Below are 23,283 nucleotides of genomic sequence, written 5' to 3'. Positions count from 1 at the left end.
TCCAGTGGTTTGGCCCTGACTCTAGTAAATGCTCAGCAACAGCAGACTTGTGTGAAGAAACATAGAAATTTCAATCGAGACGAAGGTTTTAAGATCTCATCCACATGGAACCCAGTCATTAGTAAGTGTAAGCGAAACCAAATATCGAAAGTTGAAAAATCGAATATTGTGAGTGTTGTGTGTCGACCCGGTAACATCCCTAGTGCGCAAAACGTTCAAGTTAATAAACAAGACCAAGTGCGGGTAGTTCGAAAAACTCGCGCGCCTAGAAGATGTTGATGTCAACTTTAGCCAGTCTTCTCCGAGACCACGGGGACAACGCCGTCCTCGAAACGTCGGAGGTGGGTTTAATACTTATTTTACGCGATTAAGTCCCGTCGTTGTAAATAATAATGAGTAAAAATCGTGAAAGTTTAAATCAGTGTGATCCGAGATATTAGACCATATAAAAACGGCCTGGAGAAAAAATATCCTTCCGTCCACTTGGACACAGTCAGTCCAAGTACCTCTTCCAAAAAAACCCAACCCGAAAACGGTAAACGACTACCGCCGCATTTCGATTTGCACCACAGGATACAGAATATACGCAAATTTTCTCCTAGCAAAGCTAGATGAAATAACTAAGGAGCTAGGCAATTACCAAGCAGCCTTTCTGAAAAATAGATCGACAGACGACCACATGTTCACACTACGCCGAATCTTGGATGAGGAGTGGAGAGCTGGTAATAAAACCTACGTCCTCTCGGTTGATTTAGAAAAAGCCTTCGACACAGTGGACCTAAACGCCCTCAGAGATATCTTACTGAGCAGAACCAACAGAGCTATGACTAATAGAATAGTCAAAGCGGCTATGAACGAATCAACCTGCATAAAATGGTTCGGTCAACAAACCAGGTGGATTAATAAAGGTAAAGGCGTCAAACAGGGGTGCCCTCTCTCTCCCAGGCTGTTTACTATACTAATGGATGACGTATTTATAACCCTAGAAGAGGAACCTACCTTTCTGAAACTTAATCAGGACAAAGAAATACAATTACCGGTCATACTAGCATTTGCAGATGACGTAATCATAGTCTCCAACTGTATACAACAACTGGACACCATTTACACCAAGGCCAAATCCCTTTTCGAAACGGCAGGCCTCAGAGTTAATGAAACCAAAACTAAATTGTTAGTACGAGACCCACTAAATACGGATCATGGTCTAAGAAACTTTGTCACACTCAGTAACGCACCAATACCCCCAGTGAAAGAAATCAAATATCTAGGAACTTACATCACGTCTACCCTCTGTAGAAATAGCACAGTTCACACACGATGCAAGCAGGCTGTCCGGAACGCCAAGGTCCTCACAAACTTCATCAAGGAGTCTCGTATGCAATGGCAGATTACACGGCTGCTATATAAAATGGTTATCGAACCCACCATCACATACGGGCTCAAATGTGCGGCCTTAACCAAAGCTAATAGATCGAAACTTAGACGATACGAACGAATAATCCTAAGAGACATGATAAATAAATAAGGAACAGCGCCGAAACCTGGTAAGGTCTGCGATATATTAAACGGCAAAACAATAACAAAAAGGATAAAATGCCTCCGAATGTGCTACCTAGGACACATCCTAAGACGCCCAAAACCGCACCTCTTAGAAGCTGCATATAACTATAGAGCTAGTAAACTTAAAGTTGGCAGACCAATCTACACGTGGGAAAACTCGCTGACACAAGACATGGAGTATTACACCAGGCACCCCTCTGATTGGCCCAACATGGCACACGACAAAGGCGAATTCATCAAAGCAGGAAGAGAAATATATCAACAAGATGAAACCGACAGCGATTCAGAAGAAGAAGAAGAACCAGCACTCCGAACCGACGAACAAACGGCATCTCAAGATGACATCTGCCCTGCTTGACACAAGATATTATGAAGACCGAAACGGAAACAACGAGAAGCATATCACCAACGCTCTCCCTCGACGACATAACCTACCCCACCTACTTTCCAATATTGGCTTAAGGCTGCATAGCCGGCTGATTATAACTATCCCTTTCCCATCCCAGAGCGTGTCACTCCCCATAAAATTACGTCCCCTGGTATGCCGGCTAGTCCGGAGCAGGCATGTTCGGCATGTTCCTGGCTGGGTGTGGCGTCTCTTGTCTTGTCTTGTCTGATCAAAAAAAAATATTACATACAAGGGCTATTCACTCTATTTAGGGCTTAGCGGGTTTAGGAACAGCGGTATGACTTTGTGAAAATTAGATTTATCGCTGAATTGAAATAAGACTTCCTACCTGTTAAATCACATTTATAATCGGTTCTTTCGCGGATTTATTTTATTACCTTTATTTACTGACGTTTTGACTTCACTTTGACGGTTTCACTGGTCGTGGTCACAGCTAACTGACGTCCCAGCAAAATATCAAAACAGAGATTTGTCACACAAAATCCTTCTTAGCCAGGCTCTTATCTTTTCCTTGCATTTTGAATTATTTTAGGGCTATTACTTAATTAAAGAGTATATAATAAGTATACCTATGGGTGAATTGTGTTGGCTTATGCTGTAAACTTATTATGTGCATGAAATAAGAAAATGGTTTGGTTAACTTTAGTAACACAAACGAATCTTTTACGTACGTTTATTTGGCAACTATTTAATTGGTTAGTTCGATCCGCCTTATCATTTATTAAGACTTTCTTTATGGAATAGACTAGGGACTTAACTTTATGCTGTAACAGTAGCTGCTCTGTTAATTTTCGTCTTATTCCTGGCCATTTCCCGGGGAATCAGAGGAAATTGTAAGCCCGAATCCGCAGAAGCTATAGCTGTGTTACCTATAGGTACATATACGATGAAAACGGGCGTTAAAATTGATACGGAAGCTACAGGATTGCGGATACGACTGCAAAATCGCTAACAACACGTCTACTTACGTATAAGTAATAAAATTAATGTAAAACGTTATTTTTTTTGAAATTATTTTACTTTTTTTTATACTTTTGTGGTGCAATAAAGTGTATTTACTTGACTTTACTTTACTTTGGTGCTTGCGAACTTTGTCCGCGTAGAAGTCGTACGCTGCCCCTTCCCTCCCCCACTTCCAACCCCCATTTCAACGGCTTAGTGTCAGTATTTACAAAGTTATAAATGTTATAATTCTGAATCCCAAGCCAAAGGTTAAATTAAACACATTTTTTTTTGCATCTAATCCTAAACCTTTTCAGATCCCCTAAAATGTATATAAATAAATGGCTGGCTTAAGTTAATCTACATGCTACAAACAAAGAGGATATAATAGGATAGAGCGGTACTGTCATAGTAAATTTTGTAACCACAGTAAATTCACTGCCACCTATCGACACACTTTAAACTAAAAATGAAGATTATATACGATATAATGTATTAAAATATGGATAAATGTTTTTTTTTTATTTGCTTTAATTATTTTTATGATTTTGACCCATGTTCTTTCACTGATATTCGTTTTGAATTGTTAAATAACAAACGAAACCGTCAAACGCCCTCTATACGAGAGTAGGCCAAAGGTAGTGGCGCCATCTGATCGAGAATCAAATTTTCGTGATTTTCGAGGCACGTTTTTTCCTTAGACTGTGTACAGAGTTATATCTATCTTTGCTACAAAATGAGGTTAGTGATATCCAGTTATTCAAACACATTATCAAAGCATTGTTGAAACATATCTGACACCGATAGTTACTAAAGTAAGGTACATGTTAGTAGCTAACCTAAATTATAAAAAAATGCATTATTCTTTTTCAATATTTTCTATGTACACCTCAATGACTATCGGACCCAATTGAAACGGAAGCAGATGTCCACACGAGCTCTACGGATCTGCCTGGATGCATATCAAAAAATAATTTCTCTCTCAGGGATGTAATGGTTACCCAGTTGCAGAACTATTTCTGGGATTGACGGTAAAAATAGTTGCCCACGCTTAGGCGTACAGATGACAGAGTTTTTAAAATTGACTCGGGTAATTCAACGCCATGATATGATATGGTCTAGTATAACAACCTTCTCTATAACAATCTCATTATAGCAACCTTCAAAGTAACAACCGAGTATTGACATTTTGCTTTCCGCCTACCTGCCATTAGAGATAAGAAATATTAGATTTCGATTCTACGCTACTTCCGTCAGTTCATTAGTTTGATTTTGTGCAAATGGACTTGCATGCTTAAGGTGACATTCGGATGAATGACGTTCGTGGTAACGTTCGGTTCGGATGTCGACTGCAGCTGCATTATTGTTGCGGCGTCGTTGTTGCCGCCGCTTTATCTGTCAATTTCCTTGATAAAATGAGTGATGTTCGCCGCCGAATTACTGCCGCGATTATGACGTTCATTAATTCCGTCACTCATTGTCATTTTCAGGTGAAAATTGTCACAGTGATGAAACAGGGGTTAGGTGCATTGAGTTATTATTACTCGCTTCTATAGACGACATACCAAACAATGAAATTGTCGCAATCACAACCTGTACCACGCGACCAAAACGTCGTAAGCGCCGTAAAATTCATGGCGCTTACGCGTTTAGGTCGCGAGATTCACGCTCCGCTTCTTTGCTTTGATGCCAAAACGGCAGTAACTCATGGCGCAAAATACTGGTTCTCTGTGCCGGTTCTATACATTGGTAATAATAGTTCAATGGCAAGGTGTAAGGGATTTTCATTCTTACCATTAAATATGTGGACGTAAATACTAGCAGGAACGGCGTTGTTGGGCACGCAGGTATAGTTGCCGGCGTGTTGCGCAGACGCCGCCGGTATCAGTAGATCCGAGACGCGCTGCGCGGCGTCGGTGGTCACGTTGATGCCGCGCTCGGCGTCGTAGTTTATCATGCGGCTATTATGATACCTGATGACAATAAATAATATTAAGATACTATAACTCACCTTCCGTAAAATACGCGTAACTAATATAACGCGATAGAATTTCATCTATTCGAATATGTAAAGGACAAAATATTCTCTAACCATCGAAACTAAACTTTCGTGAGGCATATTTTAAAATATTTAGACTACAACGGTTACACTCACTTGTCCTTCCTCAGGCACAAGTGCTCGCGGCGGCTGTACTTGTGCCAGAGGAAGGACCCACGACGGGCCCGAAACATGTCGCCAATAGCGACTAAAAATTCAAGTGAGTGTAACCGTTGTAGTTGAGACGCATTGAAGATCAACCCATCCCGCAAGTCGTCGACGAATCTTCACTTTCATTTTTAGGTTAGTAGGCATTGGTATTTACATAGAGGCCAATTCGAACGTACTTTTTGAGATCAAAATGTGTGATTTAGTTACCATTCGTGCGTGAATTTTGCTCGTACTTATCCGTTCATGTATTGGCACAAGCAAGACGCACGGGCAAATGAGAAAAAAAATGATATCAATAAATATCATTTTGATGTGCAATGTAAGTTTCAATTAGCCTCCCAGGCCAGGATTGAATGACAGTTTCGTGCCGGTAATTGCTGCTTTATTTGAAATTCATAAGCGCATTTAATATGCCTAAGTACTTGGAAAATAAACTATCTTTATCTTTAGCATTGAATTATTTTGTATGAAAAAATCAAATAAATGATAACGAACTATGCCATTTTATTTCCTTAAATTTACTTATGCTCTGAAGTTAACGGATATTAAAAAAACACCCAGCATAAGGGTCGGTTGCACCAAACCGTTTGACATCGTTAAAAAATTCGCTAAATTTTATTATATGGAAAGTTTCATAGTAAACCAGTCTGCCAAGTGCGGATGGTGCAACTGGCACAATTTGCTAATTTCTATTATAGCGAAAAGACAGCCGGTTGCTTAGGTACCTCTACTTGCGTTCCTGTATTCTCTGTAGGTATTTTTTTATATATTGAGATATGCAATAGTTGTGTTGTAGGGCAGCCGAAATTGTTCCAGATCTCTTTTCCTTTGTTAACAGCTGTCTACGTTTCTGTATTAATGGTCTGGTGCTTTATTTCATGCATGGTATAAAATAATTTATTTTAAATACAGTCAAATACCCAATTAGTACACCTAGCTACAGGCGGCATTCATTATTTGCTAGCGATAACTGCCTATTCATCAACTGGTACCTATATTATCAAATTGAATAGCTCACTGAAACTATTTATGGATTCAAATTGTCTTGTAGGTAATTTAACAAGAACTTGTCTTAGATTATAGCATTTATAGATTTGGGCTTTGTGACGCTCCCTTTAGTTTGTAGTCCTTTGAGACTGCCGCTTTCAAGCTCATTGTAAATATATAGTAGCAAAATAAGCGTTAGGTACGTACTCCATCATAGCAATTTAGATAATTGGAAACTATTTTACAAAGACTTACTCCACATTTTAATTTCGTAAGTAATTGCGAAGTATTGGATTAAGATAATTCTTGCATTAATTAATATTGGATTTGTTTGACTGAAAATAATTGATAACCTATCAGATGACAATAAATTCAAAATTTAAAAATTTATTATGCAAATAGGCCTTAAGGGCTCTTTTACATGTCAATACAACATTTAGGGTCGGCTGCACCAAACCGTCTGTCAACGGTTTACCGTTCGCTAAATTTCATTGTATGGATGAAAATTACATAGCAACATTTATAAATACTACAGCCAATACCTGGGTAAACATTACATTATAATAATAAATAATTACTACAATATAACACAGATGTCTATTCTCTATGGTTAATAATTCATTAAATTTGGTGATGAAAAAGGTCCCCAATGTCAGAGTACTAATACTAATAAGATTTGGAGGTGTAAAATCTCTCCAAGTGTCAAAATGAAATTTATATTAACCCTTAACATGGCAAGAAATGAAATAATGTATCCATCTATCTCTTGGAATGTTTTTAGGGATAGTAATGAATTAAAAAGTACTATATTTGAGAAAAAAAAATTAAAAGCATTCTGAAAGTAGGGTTTTCAGGATGTCTGCTAAAACGGACATTGCCACGAACCTCGATCGAACGATTGATTGCTCCCAAGATTGTCCTAAAAACGGACAACGCTGTCATACAGTTTCAGAAAATAAAAATAAATTAAGTATTACAGGTCAATAAAAGTTAATTTTTTTTAATAACACACTAGTAAATCATTGTAAATAACGTTAATTAGAATATAAAATAAACTTATAAGAAACATAATAATACTGTATTCACTTCATGTGTAAAATTATTTTTTGTTTAGTTCTGTATTACCCACATACAGAATTAAACAAGAAATATAAATTTTAAGGCTAATTATACATGCAAAATAGGCTCACTAAGCTAGTTACACATTACAATTATTATTTTAAGTAACATTACATTACTCAAATGTCCACACCATTTAACACTATGGTGATGGTGTCACAGTCCTTTATGTCTTGCTTGTTTCCTTATTAGACGGACTACTGGAACCTAAGCTGGTGGTAGAGAAACGCCATCTTTTCTATTCAAGTTTAGATATTTATTAATCTCTAACCTTAATTAATTAATGGGCTCTCGCAACATTCTGCACTCAGAGAAAAATCCGGAGACAAGGCTGCAGTTTTACGTTGCGAACGAATTATTGATAAAAACACAAAACTACTTTGGGACATTGACAACCTAGCCTTTGCTAGCGCAGCAACTTTTTTTTTGCGAAACGCAATTATTGCGAAACTAACAATAAAAATGTTGTTAAACTATCAATTTTTCGATGCCTTGTCATAATAGCATAGTTAAAAATGCGAATTTAACATAGTTTGGCTTTGCTCATTGCACAACGTGTGATTTGTGAGTTGTGGTTTTAGCAACTTTGAGGACCTTTGTCAAAATAACAAAAGATAACTCTGCGAAATCTTCACAGTTAAAGTTTGTGCGGTTCGCAATGTTCGCCGACACATTGTTTTTTACTTTGTGACAATAGCAGCTTCAAGAGCCTTTGTCAAAATAACAAAACAGAACTCTGCGGAATCTACACGGCTAAAGTTTGGGGGTTGACAGTGTTCACAACCACATTGATTTATACCTTGTGATGTTAGCAAATTTGAGGACCTTTGTCAAAATAACAAAGAATAACTCTGCGAAATCTTCACAGTAAAGTTTTGTGAGGTTCGCAATGTTGGCCGCCACATTGTTTTTTACTTTGTGACATTACCAATTTCAAGAGCCTTTGTCAATATAACAAAATAGAACTCTGCGGAATCTACACGGCTAAAGTTTGGGGGTTGACAGTGTTCACAACCACATTGATTTAAACCTTGTAATGTTAGCAACTTTGAGGACCCTTGTCAAAATAACAAAGAATAACTCTGTGAAATCTTCACAGTTAAGTTTTGTGCGGTTCGCAATGTTGGCCGCGACATTGTTTTTTACTTTGTGACATTAGCAACTTCAAGAGCCTTTGCCAAAATAACAAAATAGAACTCTGCTGAATCTACACGGCTAAAGTTTGGGGGTTGACAGTGTTCACAACCACATTGATTTAAACCTTGTAATGTTAGCAACTTTGAGGACCTTTGTCAAAATAACAAAGAATAACTCTGCGAAATTTTCACAGTTAAGTTTTGTGCTATTCGCAATGTTGGCCGCCACATTGTTTTTTACTTTGTGACATTGCCAATTTTAAGCGCCTTTGTCAAAATAACAAAATAGAACTCTGCGGAATCTACACGGATAAAGTTTGAGGGTTGACAGTGTTCACAACCACATTGATTTAAACCTTGTAATGTTAGCAACTTTGAGGACCCTTGTCAAAATAACAAAGAATAACTCTGTGAAATCTTCACAGTTAAGTTTTGTGCGGTTCGCAATGTTGGCCGCGACATTGTTTTTTACTTTGAGACATTAGCAACTTCAAGAGCCTTTGCCAAAATAACAAAATAGAACTCTGCTGAATCTACACGGCTAAAGTTTGGGGGTTGACAGTGTTCACAACCACATTGATTTAAACCTTGTAATGTTAGCAACTTTGAGGACCTTTGTCAAAATAACAAAGAATAACTCTGCGAAATTTTCACAGTTAAGTTTTGTGCGGTTCGCAATGTTGGCCGCCACATTGTTTTTTACTTTGTGACATTACCAATTTTAAGCGCCTTTGTCAAAATAACAAAATAGAACTCTGCGGAATCTACACGGATAAAGTTTGAGGGTTGACAGTGTTCACAACCACATTGATTTAAACCTTGTAATGTTAGCAACTTTGAGGACCCTTGTCAAAATAACAAAGAATAACTCTGTGAAATCTTCACAGTTAAGTTTTGTGCGGTTCGCAATGTTGGCCGCGACATTGTTTTTTACTTTGAGACATTAGCAACTTCAAGAGCCTTTGCCAAAATAACAAAATAGAACTCTGCTGAATCTACACGGCTAAAGTTTGGGGGTTGACAGTGTTCACAACCACATTGATTTAAACCTTGTAATGTTAGCAACTTTGAGGACCTTTGTCAAAATAACAAAGAATAACTCTGCGAAATTTTCACAGTTAAGTTTTGTGCGGTTCGCAATGTTGGCCGCCACATTGTTTTTTACTTTGTGACATTACCAATTTTAAGCGCCTTTGTCAAAATAACAAAATAGAACTCTGCGGAATCTACACGGATAAAGTTTGAGGGTTGACAGTGTTCACAACCACATTGATTTAAACCTTGTAATGTTAGCAACTTTGAGGACCTTTGTCAAAATAACAAAGAATAACTCTGCGAAATCTTCACAGTTAAGTTTTGTGCGGTTCGCAATGTTGGCCGCCACATTGTTTTTTACTTTGTGATATTAGCAACTTCAAGAGCTTTTGTCAAAATAACAAAATAGAACTCTGCGGAATCTACACGGCTAAAGTTTGGAGGTTGACAGTGTTCACAACCACATTGATTAATACCTTGTGATTTTAGCAACTTTGAGAGAGCCTTTGTCAAAATCACAAAAGAGAACTCTTAACTACAAATTTTAAGTTGATTTACAATGTTTGCAGGTGTTACAAGGGTAAATAATCCAATAATAGGTTTTTGTTTTAACCTTTTCACCGCCAAAGACGGAAAATCACGTCAGCGGAAAGTCGTACCACTGACGCCACGACATTTGCTCCTATTAGAAAACCATACATTTGGTTTATTGCTTGGCGTCTGGTCTGAGTCACGTCGAATTACTTCGCTGCTTGGCGTTGAAACGGTTAAGACATATTAAATATACTAGCTGTTGCCCGCGACTTCGTACGCGTGGATTTGTATGTTGGTGGTTATATATTTTAAATGAGCATAGAACATTATGCAGCAAAAGATATCAGTAGGGACGGTAAATCATTTGTTAATAATTATACAGCGCATGAAATTTGTCTTTCACAAAGTACAAAGTTTCAAGCCCCTAGCTGAAAAAAATTGTTCGCGATATAAACCCTCTCAACACTCAGATTTTCAAGTCCACTATTTAAAAAAAATGTTCGCTCCCACTGCAAACTTTATTAATACAAACTTTTCAAACACGGTGCAATCAGTTTTCGTCTATTTTAATATAATGCCCTTTTACCAAGTTTCATGTTCCTAGCTAAAACGAAAACTTGTACTACATATAAACTTATATACATCCCCTTTTTAACACCCTTAAGGGTAGAATTATTAAGAACGTTGAAATAACCTTTTTTGTAATATTATACAATGCCTTTCTGAGAAATTTCAATAAGCATTTGTAATGAATTCAAACTTTCAACCCCTTTTTAACTCTTTTAAGGGATGAATATTTAAAAACGCTTAAATTACTTTTCTTGTATTCTAATAATATGCCTTCATACAAAGACTTCTTAGTCCTGTACTCAAAAAAAGGTTTGATCTCCATACAAACTATCAAATAGGGCTTACAAGTTACAAGGGAAGCTTACAAGTTTCCACACATTTTTTTTTTTCGTGGTTGGGTAGATAATGTGTTTGTGTTCCAAAAATTGGTAATTTCTAGAAAAAGGCTTCGTTTTTGGGACATGGTGTTGTATAACTTTTTAATGTGGAATTTAACAAGCTTTCGTTTCGCTATACACAGTATTCACATTAAACCCAGATATTCCGAGAAAAAAAGAAAAACCAAAAAAGACTTATACTTTTCAAGATGGCGTTTGATCCCCGTGGACCCGAAGCTCCAATTTTATGACACGCAAACAGGGATCCCTGAAATTGTAGGTGTCAAATTTCATTACTGTCACTATTATTTAAACCCCATTTAAGACCTAAAATCTGTTTTTGTAGTCACATTTTTAAGTTTTACACATTTTTCCTCCACTTATTTTAGTAAATTTGTATTGCATAGCACTCGTGTACTAATTATGGATCTACTGATGTCTATTTGATTGAAATCCACTCAATAGTTTAGGCGCTAGAAGTAAAAATATGATTTACTATTCGGCGGCTATTCAAGGCGGCTGTATTAATTTTGTCTGAGTCGTAGCACGGTACGCTTATCACCATGCCTGTCACGTTCTAACAAGTATGTGAGTGCGAAAGTGACGGACTTAGTGATAGGGGAAACCATGCTGCGCGGGCTCTAGATTTAGCGACAGCGTCAGTGACAACGTCATGCTCGCGGCCCGCCAGCGCCGCGCTCACAACCCGCCCGCACCGATCTCTCTAGATAAGCAATTATTACCTAAAATAGTTTTTAATCTAACTGCTCTTTGAATCTGTCAAATGCTCACACATAATAAATTATAACCTTCTGTACGTACTACGTGCTGCCCGCACAGCATGGTTTCCCCTATCACTAAGTCCGTCACTTTCGCACTCACATACTTGTTAGAACGTGACAGGCATGGTGATAAGCGTACCGTGCTATGACTCCACTCTCCAGGTTTGCAGTTTTTTATAAGGAACAACGTACTTAATTATTATTATTTGTACTTAGTACCTACTTACTAATGCCTTTACCCTAAAAACGGAATTCTAAGAAAGGTATTTGATTGCTCAAGTCGCAATGTTAGAATTGCGGAATTTACAAGGGAAAAATTTCTCAAGTTAATAATTTCACAACTTTTACATTGCGAAATAATATAAGCATTGCTAGAAACACAATGTTAACTTTGTTAAAATAGTGATGTTGACTAGTCCTTTGCAAAATTGACAAAAGAATCGTTCATTTCGCTGGCAACATTCGTACGGTTAGGATGCGTGACAAATCGCTAACAACGGAACGTATTTATTTAGTGATTATTATTGTCTTTTCAAACAACGAACCGTTCACGTTGTTAAAAATATAAGGAAATAGTTTCTTTAAAGTTAAGACAGTTATAGGTAAATAGTAAATATAAAGGATGGACGACTTAAGTGTGTTTCTGTTCAACTGTGATTTGATACACCTTTTTGGATCGCTAAACGGTAAGTTATAATTTGTATTTACATAGTTCTAACTAGTTACTATTGTAGTTAATGTAATGTGACTGTCGTTGCTAATCGATATTTGTTTCATCCTAATAAACTATTCGAAGTCGAAGATTTCTTAAATCGAATTTAAAACAATTATTTTTAGGTTATTTTTGAATTGCAATGTTGGACCATTTTTTTTTACACGACTGCCCAAATAAAGCAATGTATTGTTGTAGACATTATAGCTCCATCGAAATGGCCATTTACTTCTTATTTTTCTTGAAATCATGGAAAATACACGTTGCAATGAAATTATGGCACTTTGAAGCCCCATGGACAAATATATCTGCAAAAATATTGCCGGCATTGTTACCGCCATGACAGTGCAGTGTAGTGGGTTAAATTTATGCAATATGCAGTACTTATTATTTATCTCTATGCTTATAGATCAGGGCGCGGATCTCGATTTTTTATTGAACGCAAACGACCATGAGTTGTCGTTATTGGTCCCGGCAGCAGTTCAAAAAGGGAAACTGCGTATGGCGTTAGACCGTGAGAGAGAACGCGTGAGCAGTTTCATTTTTTCGTATACCTACTTGATTCAAAATTTAGATGTTTTCATTACTTTGAATCAATTTTTAACCGACTTCAAAAAAGGAGGAGGTTATCAATTCGACCGTTTTTTTTTTTGTATGTATGTTACGTCATAACTCCGTCATTGGTGAACCGATTTGGAAAATTGTTTTTTTTGTTTGAATGTGTATAGTCCCAAGTTGGTCCCGTTTTTGTCAAAACCCAGTTTTGATGATGGGATCCATGAGGAATCCAGGGAAAAATTCTTGAATCTTATAGGCATACATATAGCGATTTTTGTATTTTCATTAATGAATCTAGTATTCACGTTCAGAAAAACTGACATTTAATGAAGTGGAACTGCTGATGATGATCAAAACGAAACTCTTTAACGATGCATAGTTCACTTTGACGATTTGTCCTCTTCGTTATGTTTACTAAGCCAGTAAGATTTATAAAGAATTTTTTATCAAGGTTAAGTCTGATGATGGAGATACAGCGACTTTTGTATTTTCATCAATAAACTAAGCATTAACAATTAAATAGTGCCATTTGATAAATAAATAAAAATAAATAAAATAATGTGAATGGGCATTATGGTTAAATTAATCACTCCTAATTTTATTTTATAGAGAGGAGTTACAAAAGATCCGAGGGATGTAGATGTACAGCAAGTTATAGCTCCAATTAAAAAGCAAGACTCCTTTGTGATTCCATCAAGTAGCCAAAAATCTAGTACATCCTCTGTTGTTACAACATCAACTGAATTATTGGTAATTATAATAATATTTATCTTTACTCTGTATTTAAGGTGGATCATGTTTTTGTTATGCAGAGGGAGTCAACTGTCTGTTCAATCCCCGGTCAGGGCAAATATTTGTGTGATAAACACGAGTATTTGTTCCTGAGTCTTAGGTGTTTTCTATGTATTAAACTATATAAGTATTTATATCGTCACTAGTACCCATATTACAAGTAGGCCAGGAAATAAATACATTTCACAGAATAATTATATTAAGGTACATTATTATTTTGGGTCAAATTATTTCAACTTATTTTAATACGAATTACTCCGACTAATTTATAATACATTTAATTATAATCATATATTTTTAGGGTTCCGTACCCAAAGGGTAAAAACGGGACCCTATTACTAAGACTCCGCTGTCCGTCTGTCTGTCTGTCACTAGGCTGTATCTCATGAACCGTGATAGCCAGACAGTTGTCATTTTCACAGATGATGTATTTCTGTTGCCGCTATAACAACAAATACTATAAAGTACGGAACCCTCGGTGCTCGAGTCCGACTCGCAATTGGCCGGTTTTTTACTATCCAAAAGATTAAAAGTGTAAGCTATTTCTATCATATGTAGTCAATATGAATGTTTTGTTTTTAAGTCTAAAATAAATAAATAACGTTTAGTTTGGGACTAGGTTGATTTTCTGAATAAGATTGTCTCCAAATATTTATTTTATGTATTTATTTTATGTAAATATTATGATTGTGCCCAAATAGTAAATACCCACATGACGTGACTTCTAGTTCTTTAGTAACTTAGTGCTTACTTGATTTTCAGGAATGGGACATCAATTGTGACGATTTACAGTTTATAGATGCAAGCAAACTCATAGGGGCTATAACTGGCGGAAATCTTAAACAAATTTTAGAGACATCCAGTATTGGGAAACCTCTAATCAATAAAAAGGTATTATCGTCTAGTGACCGAAAGATACTGACGGCCCTTATTGTTGAGGCTGAGGTGCGGAAATTGAAAGAAAACACTGACCCAATACGAAAAGAAACCTGGGATACGTGGACATCAGAAATTATAAAGCTTTTCCCAGGTGAAACAAAGGGGGTATATTATAATCCTTTTCGTCTTGTTGATGGAAAAGCTATCCAGGCCAGTGGCCTGATAGTGAACCGATTAATAACAGTACGCAGAAAATTAAATGCAGAAATCCGCAGCCGCAGCAGAAGTCGTAACAGCAGTAATAGCGACAAGAGCAGCGACAGCAGCGGAGACCAAAACAAGAGAAAAAAATCTGCTGTCAAATCTTCTAATGCACGGGTTAGACCTTTTCCTGACACCTTTCAAACAATAAGTACCAATCAAGACTCTGAAAAAGATACCGTGCAGTGGTTGAAGCACTCTTCTTCACCGAGAGAATTGGTAGAAACAAAATGGAACAGTTGTCTACATGAACGCATGGCTGCACTGCAAGAAGGCGACCATGTTAGTTATTTGAGCATCTTCCCAGCACTGCAATGTCCTTGGGGCTATGAATTGGTGAGTCAATGATAATACTAATCAATCAAGTGTCTTCATGCCAGACTTCATGACATCACCAGGCAGAAGTCATCAATTTGTGTTAAGTTATTTTTATACCCAACTGCAGAAAGGAGGTTAAGTTTTTCAAGCGTATGTATGTATGTATCTTTAATTATTTGGCACGCTCTACTGCCTAAACCATTTAGCGGAGTTTAACATATGAGGTGTCATTACATTTGTCTCAGTTTTGCGAGTAAATCCATACTAATATTATAAATGCGAAAGTGTGTCTATCTGTGGCGGGTGGAGTCGCGGGCTAGTAGATTATATTATTATTATGCAGTCGGGTTATTGATTTTCATTTTAAATACTCATATATACACTAGCAACATTTCTCGTTGTATGATTATGAATGATGATTGATGACTAGCAACATTTTTGATTTTGTGAAAGAGCTTTTAAGCTCTAATTGAATAACAAATGTTTGATTTCTGTTTATTTTCAGCTGGCCAGTGACTTTGACAAAATATACCCTGAAATAGAAGGAAAGTTCGAAGAAAATTTCCCGGTAGTGAAAGGTCGCCTGCTATCATTACTAGATGAGAAGGCTCAACAGCTAACACGACCTGACACTTCTATTCAAACTGTTTTGGATCTTGCAACTTGTAAGTTATATTATCGTTTTTTTGTCAAATAGTGTCTTTATTGCCTCTATATGTAAATACAGTATGTACAGTGAGCTTCGAAATTGCATACACTGTACATACTAGGGTGGCTCTAAAAAACCTTTTGTTTTATTTTGTTACACTCATTTTGCTGAAAAAATATTCCCAATTTTGTAACTTTAACTACAAGAGGATGCGTATTTATTATTTAGATTTTTATTTATGTATCTGTTTACACACCATTTGAATATTTGATTTATAAGTTTTGAAGTAAAAAAAAAAAACAATTTCATTTCTATTTTTTGTAATTTTTCAAAAGGTAGATTTTTTTAAATTCACCTAAAAATTCATAAAAATTTGAAATAAAAATGTTTTTTTACTTAATAACTTATAAATCACATTTTCAAATTATGGGAATAAAAATTGTAGTTGAGATAAAGTTGTGATTGATCAACAAAATAAGGGGGTAGAGCTTGAATTTTTCCCATACACACGTGAACCACCCTGGTACATACGTTTTATTTGTTCAGCCATATAGATTATATAGAAGTAAGTACCTAAGCATAACGTTCAAGTTCTTGCAAGGGGCTCGAGTTTGTTAATATTCTTACTCCCGGAGTAACACAGAATCACACTTGCGAAGAAAAAACTAAATTTTATGCGAAAAAATTCTTAAATACGGTGACATTTCAAACATTCGTCCGCCATATTGTGATTTTTTGCCAAGTTAGGCATCTAAGGCACATACCCATCCGGCATTCAGCCACGATTGAAAATTGAGTAAGAATATTATTTTGAACAGCTATTAAATTAATTAACCGAAATATCTAATTATAAACGTCAGTATTTTAAAAGTAAAACTCATGTATACCTACTTGGTTCATATTAAGTAGTAATAGTAGTAGTTATGACATAATAAAAAAAAAGCTGTAACTCCCTAGAGAGTTACACCTTTTTTTCACAATCCATAACTCCTGCGGGAACAATATAGGCCTTTGTCCTTTAGTACACCTGCATGATATTAGATCTTTTTCGAGCAAGTGTGATGAAAATAACATATTATATACAGGGTAGATTTTTTTAACGACACCTGTAGGCCGAGCACATGATTGACGCGACAGTATCTCGCCGCGAGATAGACTACCCGTCTTTTACTAACTGTATGAATTTAAAGGCGACGGGTAGTCTATGTCGCGGCGAGATACTCTCGCGCCAATCATGTGCTAGCCCGGCTGGAAGTGAAGTAGGTACTATAGATAGAGGAGATGACGAATTTTACTCAATAGAAACTTTACCTTAAGTAACCGTTAACCATACTAAGTATTAATTATTTTTGCAGCGGGGGAGGAACAAGCGAATGTTGCGACTTTTCTGGCAGTTCCCCTGTTGCTGAAACAAATGCACACTGTTCCCGTGAAAGGAGTCAGAAAACCCTGGAACCCGTCTAGATTAGAAGTAAGCAACGCGTTTTTAAGCTTGGTGCCATCTACATCGGACCTTCAAAGCCACTTCAGTGAACGGAAGGCCACATTGCAGGAAAAAAAATTGCCTGTTCTTCCATATTTGGTTGCTGTTGGGGCTTGCTGGCAGGATGTTACGCAGTATGATTTAATAATCTCTGAAGACATCAGGTACACGTTTCCCAGCATTTGTAAAGCTGTTTCAAATACTTTTAAGATTCTATGGGCATTAGACTTACCATATTCAAAAGATTGTGCCCCAGTCTGGATGTTTATCCAAAGAAGTATATATGTAATGAAGAGCAAGTTTGACACTGAAGGCACTCCTATGCTAGATTTGCTTGCTTCTGTTTCTAACAGGCACGATGGTGCTGTGTGCAATATGTAAAAGGTCTTTTGTCCAAATGAAGCAATTTAAAACCCATTTTACATTTTATCATCCAGGTAAATGTTATATTTGTCCAAACATGGATTGTGGGAGAACTTATCAACTCTACAATTCATTTAGGCGTCATTATTTGAAAGAACATTCAGATTCTTCTATGTTACAACAGGCTTCAAGTGTACAGGATTTTGCTATTGGACAAGAGACCTCTCCCGTGAATAATGATCCATTACATAATGTGTGTAGCGCAACCGAGTTTCAAATTAAAGAAAATAATAGTACTATACAGAGTGATAGCAAACACAACACACCGCCGCTAAGCGACAGTTTAGGTCAACTTTTCTCATCCCTGTATAGTAATCCCCATTTGCCGAACAATGTGCTAGATACAGTTTATAGCGGTATTCACAACATGTTCACTATGTCAATCAGACCTCTGTTACCAGTAACTTCTAGCTCTGCCGTAGCAAAACTGACAACCGATCTAGAGATGTTTAGTTCAACTTATAAACGACATCAGTTCTTTGAAAGTAAGGGTACTTTAGTTAATCCTGAGCCTTATACTGTAGGGCGACGATTTGATTACGTAAAAAAAAAAGGTAAAACTTATTACCAAGCAGTAGAGTGCATAGCCCATAAAATACCTATTAGAGATGTGTTGCACAAATTTTTTTCGTTGCCTAACATACTTCATGAGACCATCGATGCTATGAAAAAACTGATGGCTCATGACACGTCAAACAGTATAGAGCATTATATGCATGGTTCATTTTGGAGACAGAAAAATCATGGAGATAAGATAGTCATGCCCATATTTTTGCAAATTGACGATTTCGAGACTTTGAACCCTTTGGGTAGTCATAGTGGTGTGCACAAACTAGGAGCCGCATACATTTCTCTTCCTTGCCTGCCGTACTATTGTGCCTCTCTGTTAGGTAACATATTTTTAGTCTTACTCTATCATTCCACTGACAGAGTGGAATTTGGGAATCGTATAATATTTCAGCCCCTGATTGACCAGTTTAATGATTTATTTAAGCATGGAATAGTTTTTGATTTGCCAGATTTCAAGGGCACAATTTACTTTGAGTTGTCATTAATTTTAGGAGATAATTTAGGCTTGCATAGTGTTTTAGGATTTGTTGAGAGTTTTTCAAGCAATTTTCCTTGCAGAACATGCAAAGTAGAGAAAAAAGTCATGGCTAATCAGGTTTATGAAGATGAATCTCTCTTAAGGACCGAGTCAAATTACCAGGATGATTTAAAAACGAATAATTCATCTCTGACAGGCGTCAAAGAAAAATGTATATGGCTCGACATAGAAAATTTTAATTTATTTTCGCAAATGGGTTTTGATGTAATGCATGACATGCACGAAGGCTGTGCCAAATACGTCATGTGCTCTTTACTTGTGGTTTTTGTAGACAAAATGAAATATCTTACAATTGATATTGTTAATAACAAAATTTCCTCATTTCAATACGGTCCCGATAAAAAAGATAAGCCCGTCACGCTGGCCATGTCCAATTTACGAAAAGGCAATATACGTTTAAATGCTGCCGAAATGAGCACATTTTGCAAGTATTTTGGTGTAATGTTTGGTGATTTCATTCCAAGACATAATAAATATTGGCAACTGTATATTCAATTAATGACTGTTTTAGATTTTATTATGTCACCCCGTTTTGTATCTGAGCAAATAGACTATTTTAAGTATATGATCGCTGACTTTTGCGAAATGTACATCACACTGTTTAACCAAAGTCTTAAGCCTAAATTTCACAATTTACTGCACTATCATTCGGCAATGTTACGTTTTGGTCCCTTGAGATTTCTGTCTTCAATGCGCTACGAAGCTAAACATCGCTTCAACAAGTTAGCTGCAAAATCAACAAATAACCGAATTAACATGACACTGACAGTAGCTCGAAAGCATCAGTTGATGTTAAATGACATATTCTTGAAAGAAACTATTCGTTCGCCTCTTTCGTTTGGGGGCCAAGCAGAAGTACCAGTTAGTGAATGTAAACAGATTTTAGATCAAATGCAATGGTCAGATATTACAAAATTATATAAAGTGAGTTGGGCGGCAAAGTGTTCCGAGCGCTACCAAGTAAATTCTGTAATAGTTACTGCTATTAATGAAGAAAACATTTATTTTTCCAAAATTGATGACATATATGTTGATGGAGTGTCTAAGATTAGTTTCAAGGCTAAGCCTTTACAAACAATTGGTTTTGATAATCATTACCATGCTTATAATGTACTGGACTCATTACAATCATCACACATATACATTGATCAAGACACCATGCAGTATCCGTTTTTGTGCAACTGTGTAGTCATTGGGCATAACATTAATCTTCCTGAGTATCATATCGTACTCAGTAAACCGATTTAATTAACCCAACTAGAGTAAGATTTAATAATTTGTAGTAATAGTAAGTATGATTACAATTACTTATGCAGGTATAATGCATACCCTAACTCAGTTTAGTAAATTAAGTTCAAAAGGGCCGTGGAACATTACAGTGTTAACAATTCCTATTTTAAACATATTTTTGTTCGTATTTTATTTTACAGGAAGTAATCAAATGTTATATTACGGTAAATATGTAATGATTATTGATGGGAATAGCCCTCATTATGAAAACAGTTTTGTTCATGCAGTGATAATATGCTAATAACCCAAAAAAAAATAAAAAATCTGCGGATATAATTCGTGGTTTGGAAAATCCCCCCCCCTACACCCTCGAGGACTTTTAGTATGTTTATCTGGACACCACAAGGTATAAATAACTATACCAATTTTCAAAACAACACGAATTATTTCTGCTGATTGATATTTTCGGCTTAATTTGACGTGGCTATAAGTTTAGTTTCTATTTAAACGATATGTAACTACAGTTGTGGCCCTAAGCGCCACTTGCACCATCCTACTAACTAATGAGGGGTTAACCGGTTAACCCCTCATTAGTTAGTAGGATGGTGCAAGTGGCGCTAGATTGTTGTGTTAGGAAACACCTTGCATGTAAGTAGTGACCTGATGTATGAATAGCGTTGTCACTATAATATTGACAGTAAGGTACAGAACTGCACGGGGTGGGTCACGTTATACTGTTGTTGGTTATTACCAGTACTTAGGTTAGGTTAGGTTAGGTTAACAGCAGGTAGATATATCGTCGGGTGATAAGCAAAAGTCACTAAGTACCACCACAAGTTCATAGCCATAGTGAACCGTAATATTATGCGAATAAGGTTGATTTTTGTTTAATTATTTTTCAGTAGTTAGTGAGTTTTGCTTGTTACCTGACGGTATGCTAATTATTATTATTTGTTCACATTTAGCGGGTTCGATTCCCGGATCAGCCAGGCGATTTTTCTTAATTATTTGCAATTCGTATTGTTTTGAAATAAAAATGAAAGGAAGCTATTTTTACTTCTACTCGTCAAATATATGGTCATACTTCTAATCCATTCGCATCCATTTAACTTTGAAATAGTAGGTACAGTCAGCTTCAAATAGCCAGCCAAAGTCGCCAAATATGTCGCAACACACCTTTCTTGCCATGGGAATAAGGTTGTGTTTCGATATATTTGGCGAGTTGTCACCAAATATTTGACGAGTGGAAGTAAAAATAGCTTCATTTCTATATTTATTTAAAAACAATACGAACTACATTCAAAGAATTTGAAAAAAGTCGCCTGGCTGATCCGGGAATCGAACCCGCTTTTTTAGTACTTCTAAAGCGGGTTCGATTCCCGGATCCCGCTGACGGTACTTCTGTATAGTGGCTAGAGGGTAAATAGTATTTAAATAGGTATTTTAGTGTTGAATAATAATCACTTTTATATTCGACTCCGTATATTAAAATAACCAGTTAACTGTACAATGGTTCAGGCGGGACTGGCGTCCCGTTGATCCGTTCCTACGGATATGGGTTTTGGCTAATCAGATCAAATCGCGGTGCACGCGCGCTTGAATATGAGCTGACATAGCTTAACTGTTACTATACCGCTAAATGTGAAAAACAAAAAAAACCTTTCAATTTTACTGTACCGATCGAAAGGCTCAATCAAAGGGTTCTTCAAAATAACATAGCATCTTAAATAAATGTATGTAATTAAGCCTTCCGATCGGTACAGTAAATTGCAGGTCTTTCTTTCATTTAGCGGGTTCAATTCCCATTTTCGAAACACCGAGTGTTTGTTTTTGATTTACATATTAGTAAATAGTTGATTTTTCACTGGAAACTTTTAGTTTCCCATTATTATCTACATTATTTGTATTTTAGTGGGCAACATTTTTTTCTATTCTTACGGACCTGCAAACGTTTTTTAATAATAAAAGTTAGTTTTATAAATATTGTTGTATTTTTTCAGGTAGCTATTGTCGTTCGCGACTTTTGGCATTGCTAGTTCTGCAATGTTGAACGTAAACATTGCTATCCCCGCGATATTCCACTGCGGAGCTAGCAACGTCAGCATTGCTATCCCCGCAATATTCCACTGCGGAGCTAGCAACGTCTGAATTGCTATCCCCGCAATATTCCACTGCGGAGCTAGCAACGTCAGCATTGCTATCCCCGCAATATTCCACTGCGGAGCTAGCAACGTCAGCATTGCTATCCCCGCAATATTCCACTGCGGAGCTAGCAACGTTAGCATTGCTATCCCCGCAAAATTCCTCTGCGGAGCTAGCAACGTCAGCATTGCTATCCCCGCAATATTCCTCTGTGGAGCTAGCAATGTCAGCATTGCTATCCCCGCAATATTCCTCTGCGGAGCTAGCAACGTCAGCATTGCTATCCCCGCAATATTCCTCTGCGGAGCTAGCAATGTCAGCATTGCTATCCCCGCAATATTCCTCTGCGGAGCTAGCAATGTCAGCATTGCTATCCCCGCAATATTCCACTGCGGAACTAGCAACGTCAGCATTGCTATCCCCGAAATATTCCTCTGCGGAGCTAGCAACGTCAGCATTGCTATCCCCGCAATATTCCACTGCGGAACTAGCAACGTCAGCATTGCTATCCCCGCAATATTCCACTGCGGAGCTAGCAAAGTCAGTATTGCTATCCCCGCAATATTCCACTGCGGAGCTAGCAACGTCAGCATTGCTATCCCCGCAATATTCCTCTGCGGAGCTATCAACGTCAGCATTGCTATCCCCGCAATATTTCACTGCGGAACTAGCAACGTCAACATTGCTGTCCCCGCAATATTCTACTGCGGAACTAGCAGCGTCAGAATTGCTATCCCCGCAACATTCCACTGCGGAGTTAGCAACGTCAGTATTGCTATCCCCGCAATATTCCACTGCGGAGTTAGCAACGTCAGCATTGCTATCCCCGCAATATTCCACTGCGGAACTAGCAACGTCAACATTGCTGTCCCCGCAATATTCTACTGCGGAACTAGCAGCGTCAGAATTGCTATCCCCGCAATATTCCACTGCGGAGCTAGCAAAGTCAGTATTGCTATCCCCGCAATATTCCACTGCGGAGTTAGCAACGTCAGTATTGCTATCCCCGCAATATTCCATTGCGGAGTTAGCAACGTCAGCATTGCTATCCCCGCAATATTACACTGC

The 23,283-nt window shown here is 37.2% G+C and overlaps 2 protein-coding genes across 4 annotated transcripts in view; one reads left to right on the top strand and one right to left on the bottom strand.

The window, feature by feature from the left end:
- Positions 1-23,283, bottom strand: part of LOC134752569 (uncharacterized) — a 191,774-nt gene that overhangs the window by 11,471 nt on the left and 157,020 nt on the right. For both annotated transcript variants that reach the window (XM_063688247.1, XM_063688241.1), the window contains exon 7: positions 4,706-4,884. In XM_063688247.1, coding sequence (XP_063544317.1) covers positions 4,706-4,884 — 179 coding nt within the window. The remainder of the gene's footprint in view (positions 1-4,705; positions 4,885-23,283) is intronic.
- LOC134752217 (uncharacterized) lies at positions 9,478-21,382 on the top strand. 2 transcript variants are annotated; one of them, XM_063687839.1, is made up of 6 exons: positions 11,500-12,346; positions 12,782-12,900; positions 13,540-13,680; positions 14,485-15,198; positions 15,686-15,845; positions 17,185-21,382. In XM_063687839.1, the coding sequence occupies exons 1-6, from the start codon at positions 12,283-12,285 to the stop codon at positions 17,691-17,693; spliced, it is 1,707 nt and encodes a 568-aa protein (XP_063543909.1). In that variant the 5' UTR covers positions 11,500-12,282; the 3' UTR covers positions 17,694-21,382. The 2 variants fall into 2 exon arrangements, 1 of the variants encoding a protein (XP_063543909.1); XR_010128745.1 differs by lacking the exons at positions 12,782-12,900; positions 14,485-15,198; positions 15,686-15,845; positions 17,185-21,382 and having other exon boundaries at positions 9,478-12,346; positions 13,540-14,452.

Source organism: Cydia strobilella, chromosome 2 (genome assembly GCF_947568885.1).
Source record: "Cydia strobilella chromosome 2, ilCydStro3.1, whole genome shotgun sequence".
NCBI lineage: Eukaryota > Metazoa > Arthropoda > Insecta > Lepidoptera > Tortricidae > Cydia > Cydia strobilella.
Note: the sequence above shows the minus strand (reverse complement) of the source record. Positions and strands in the feature narration are given on the sequence as shown.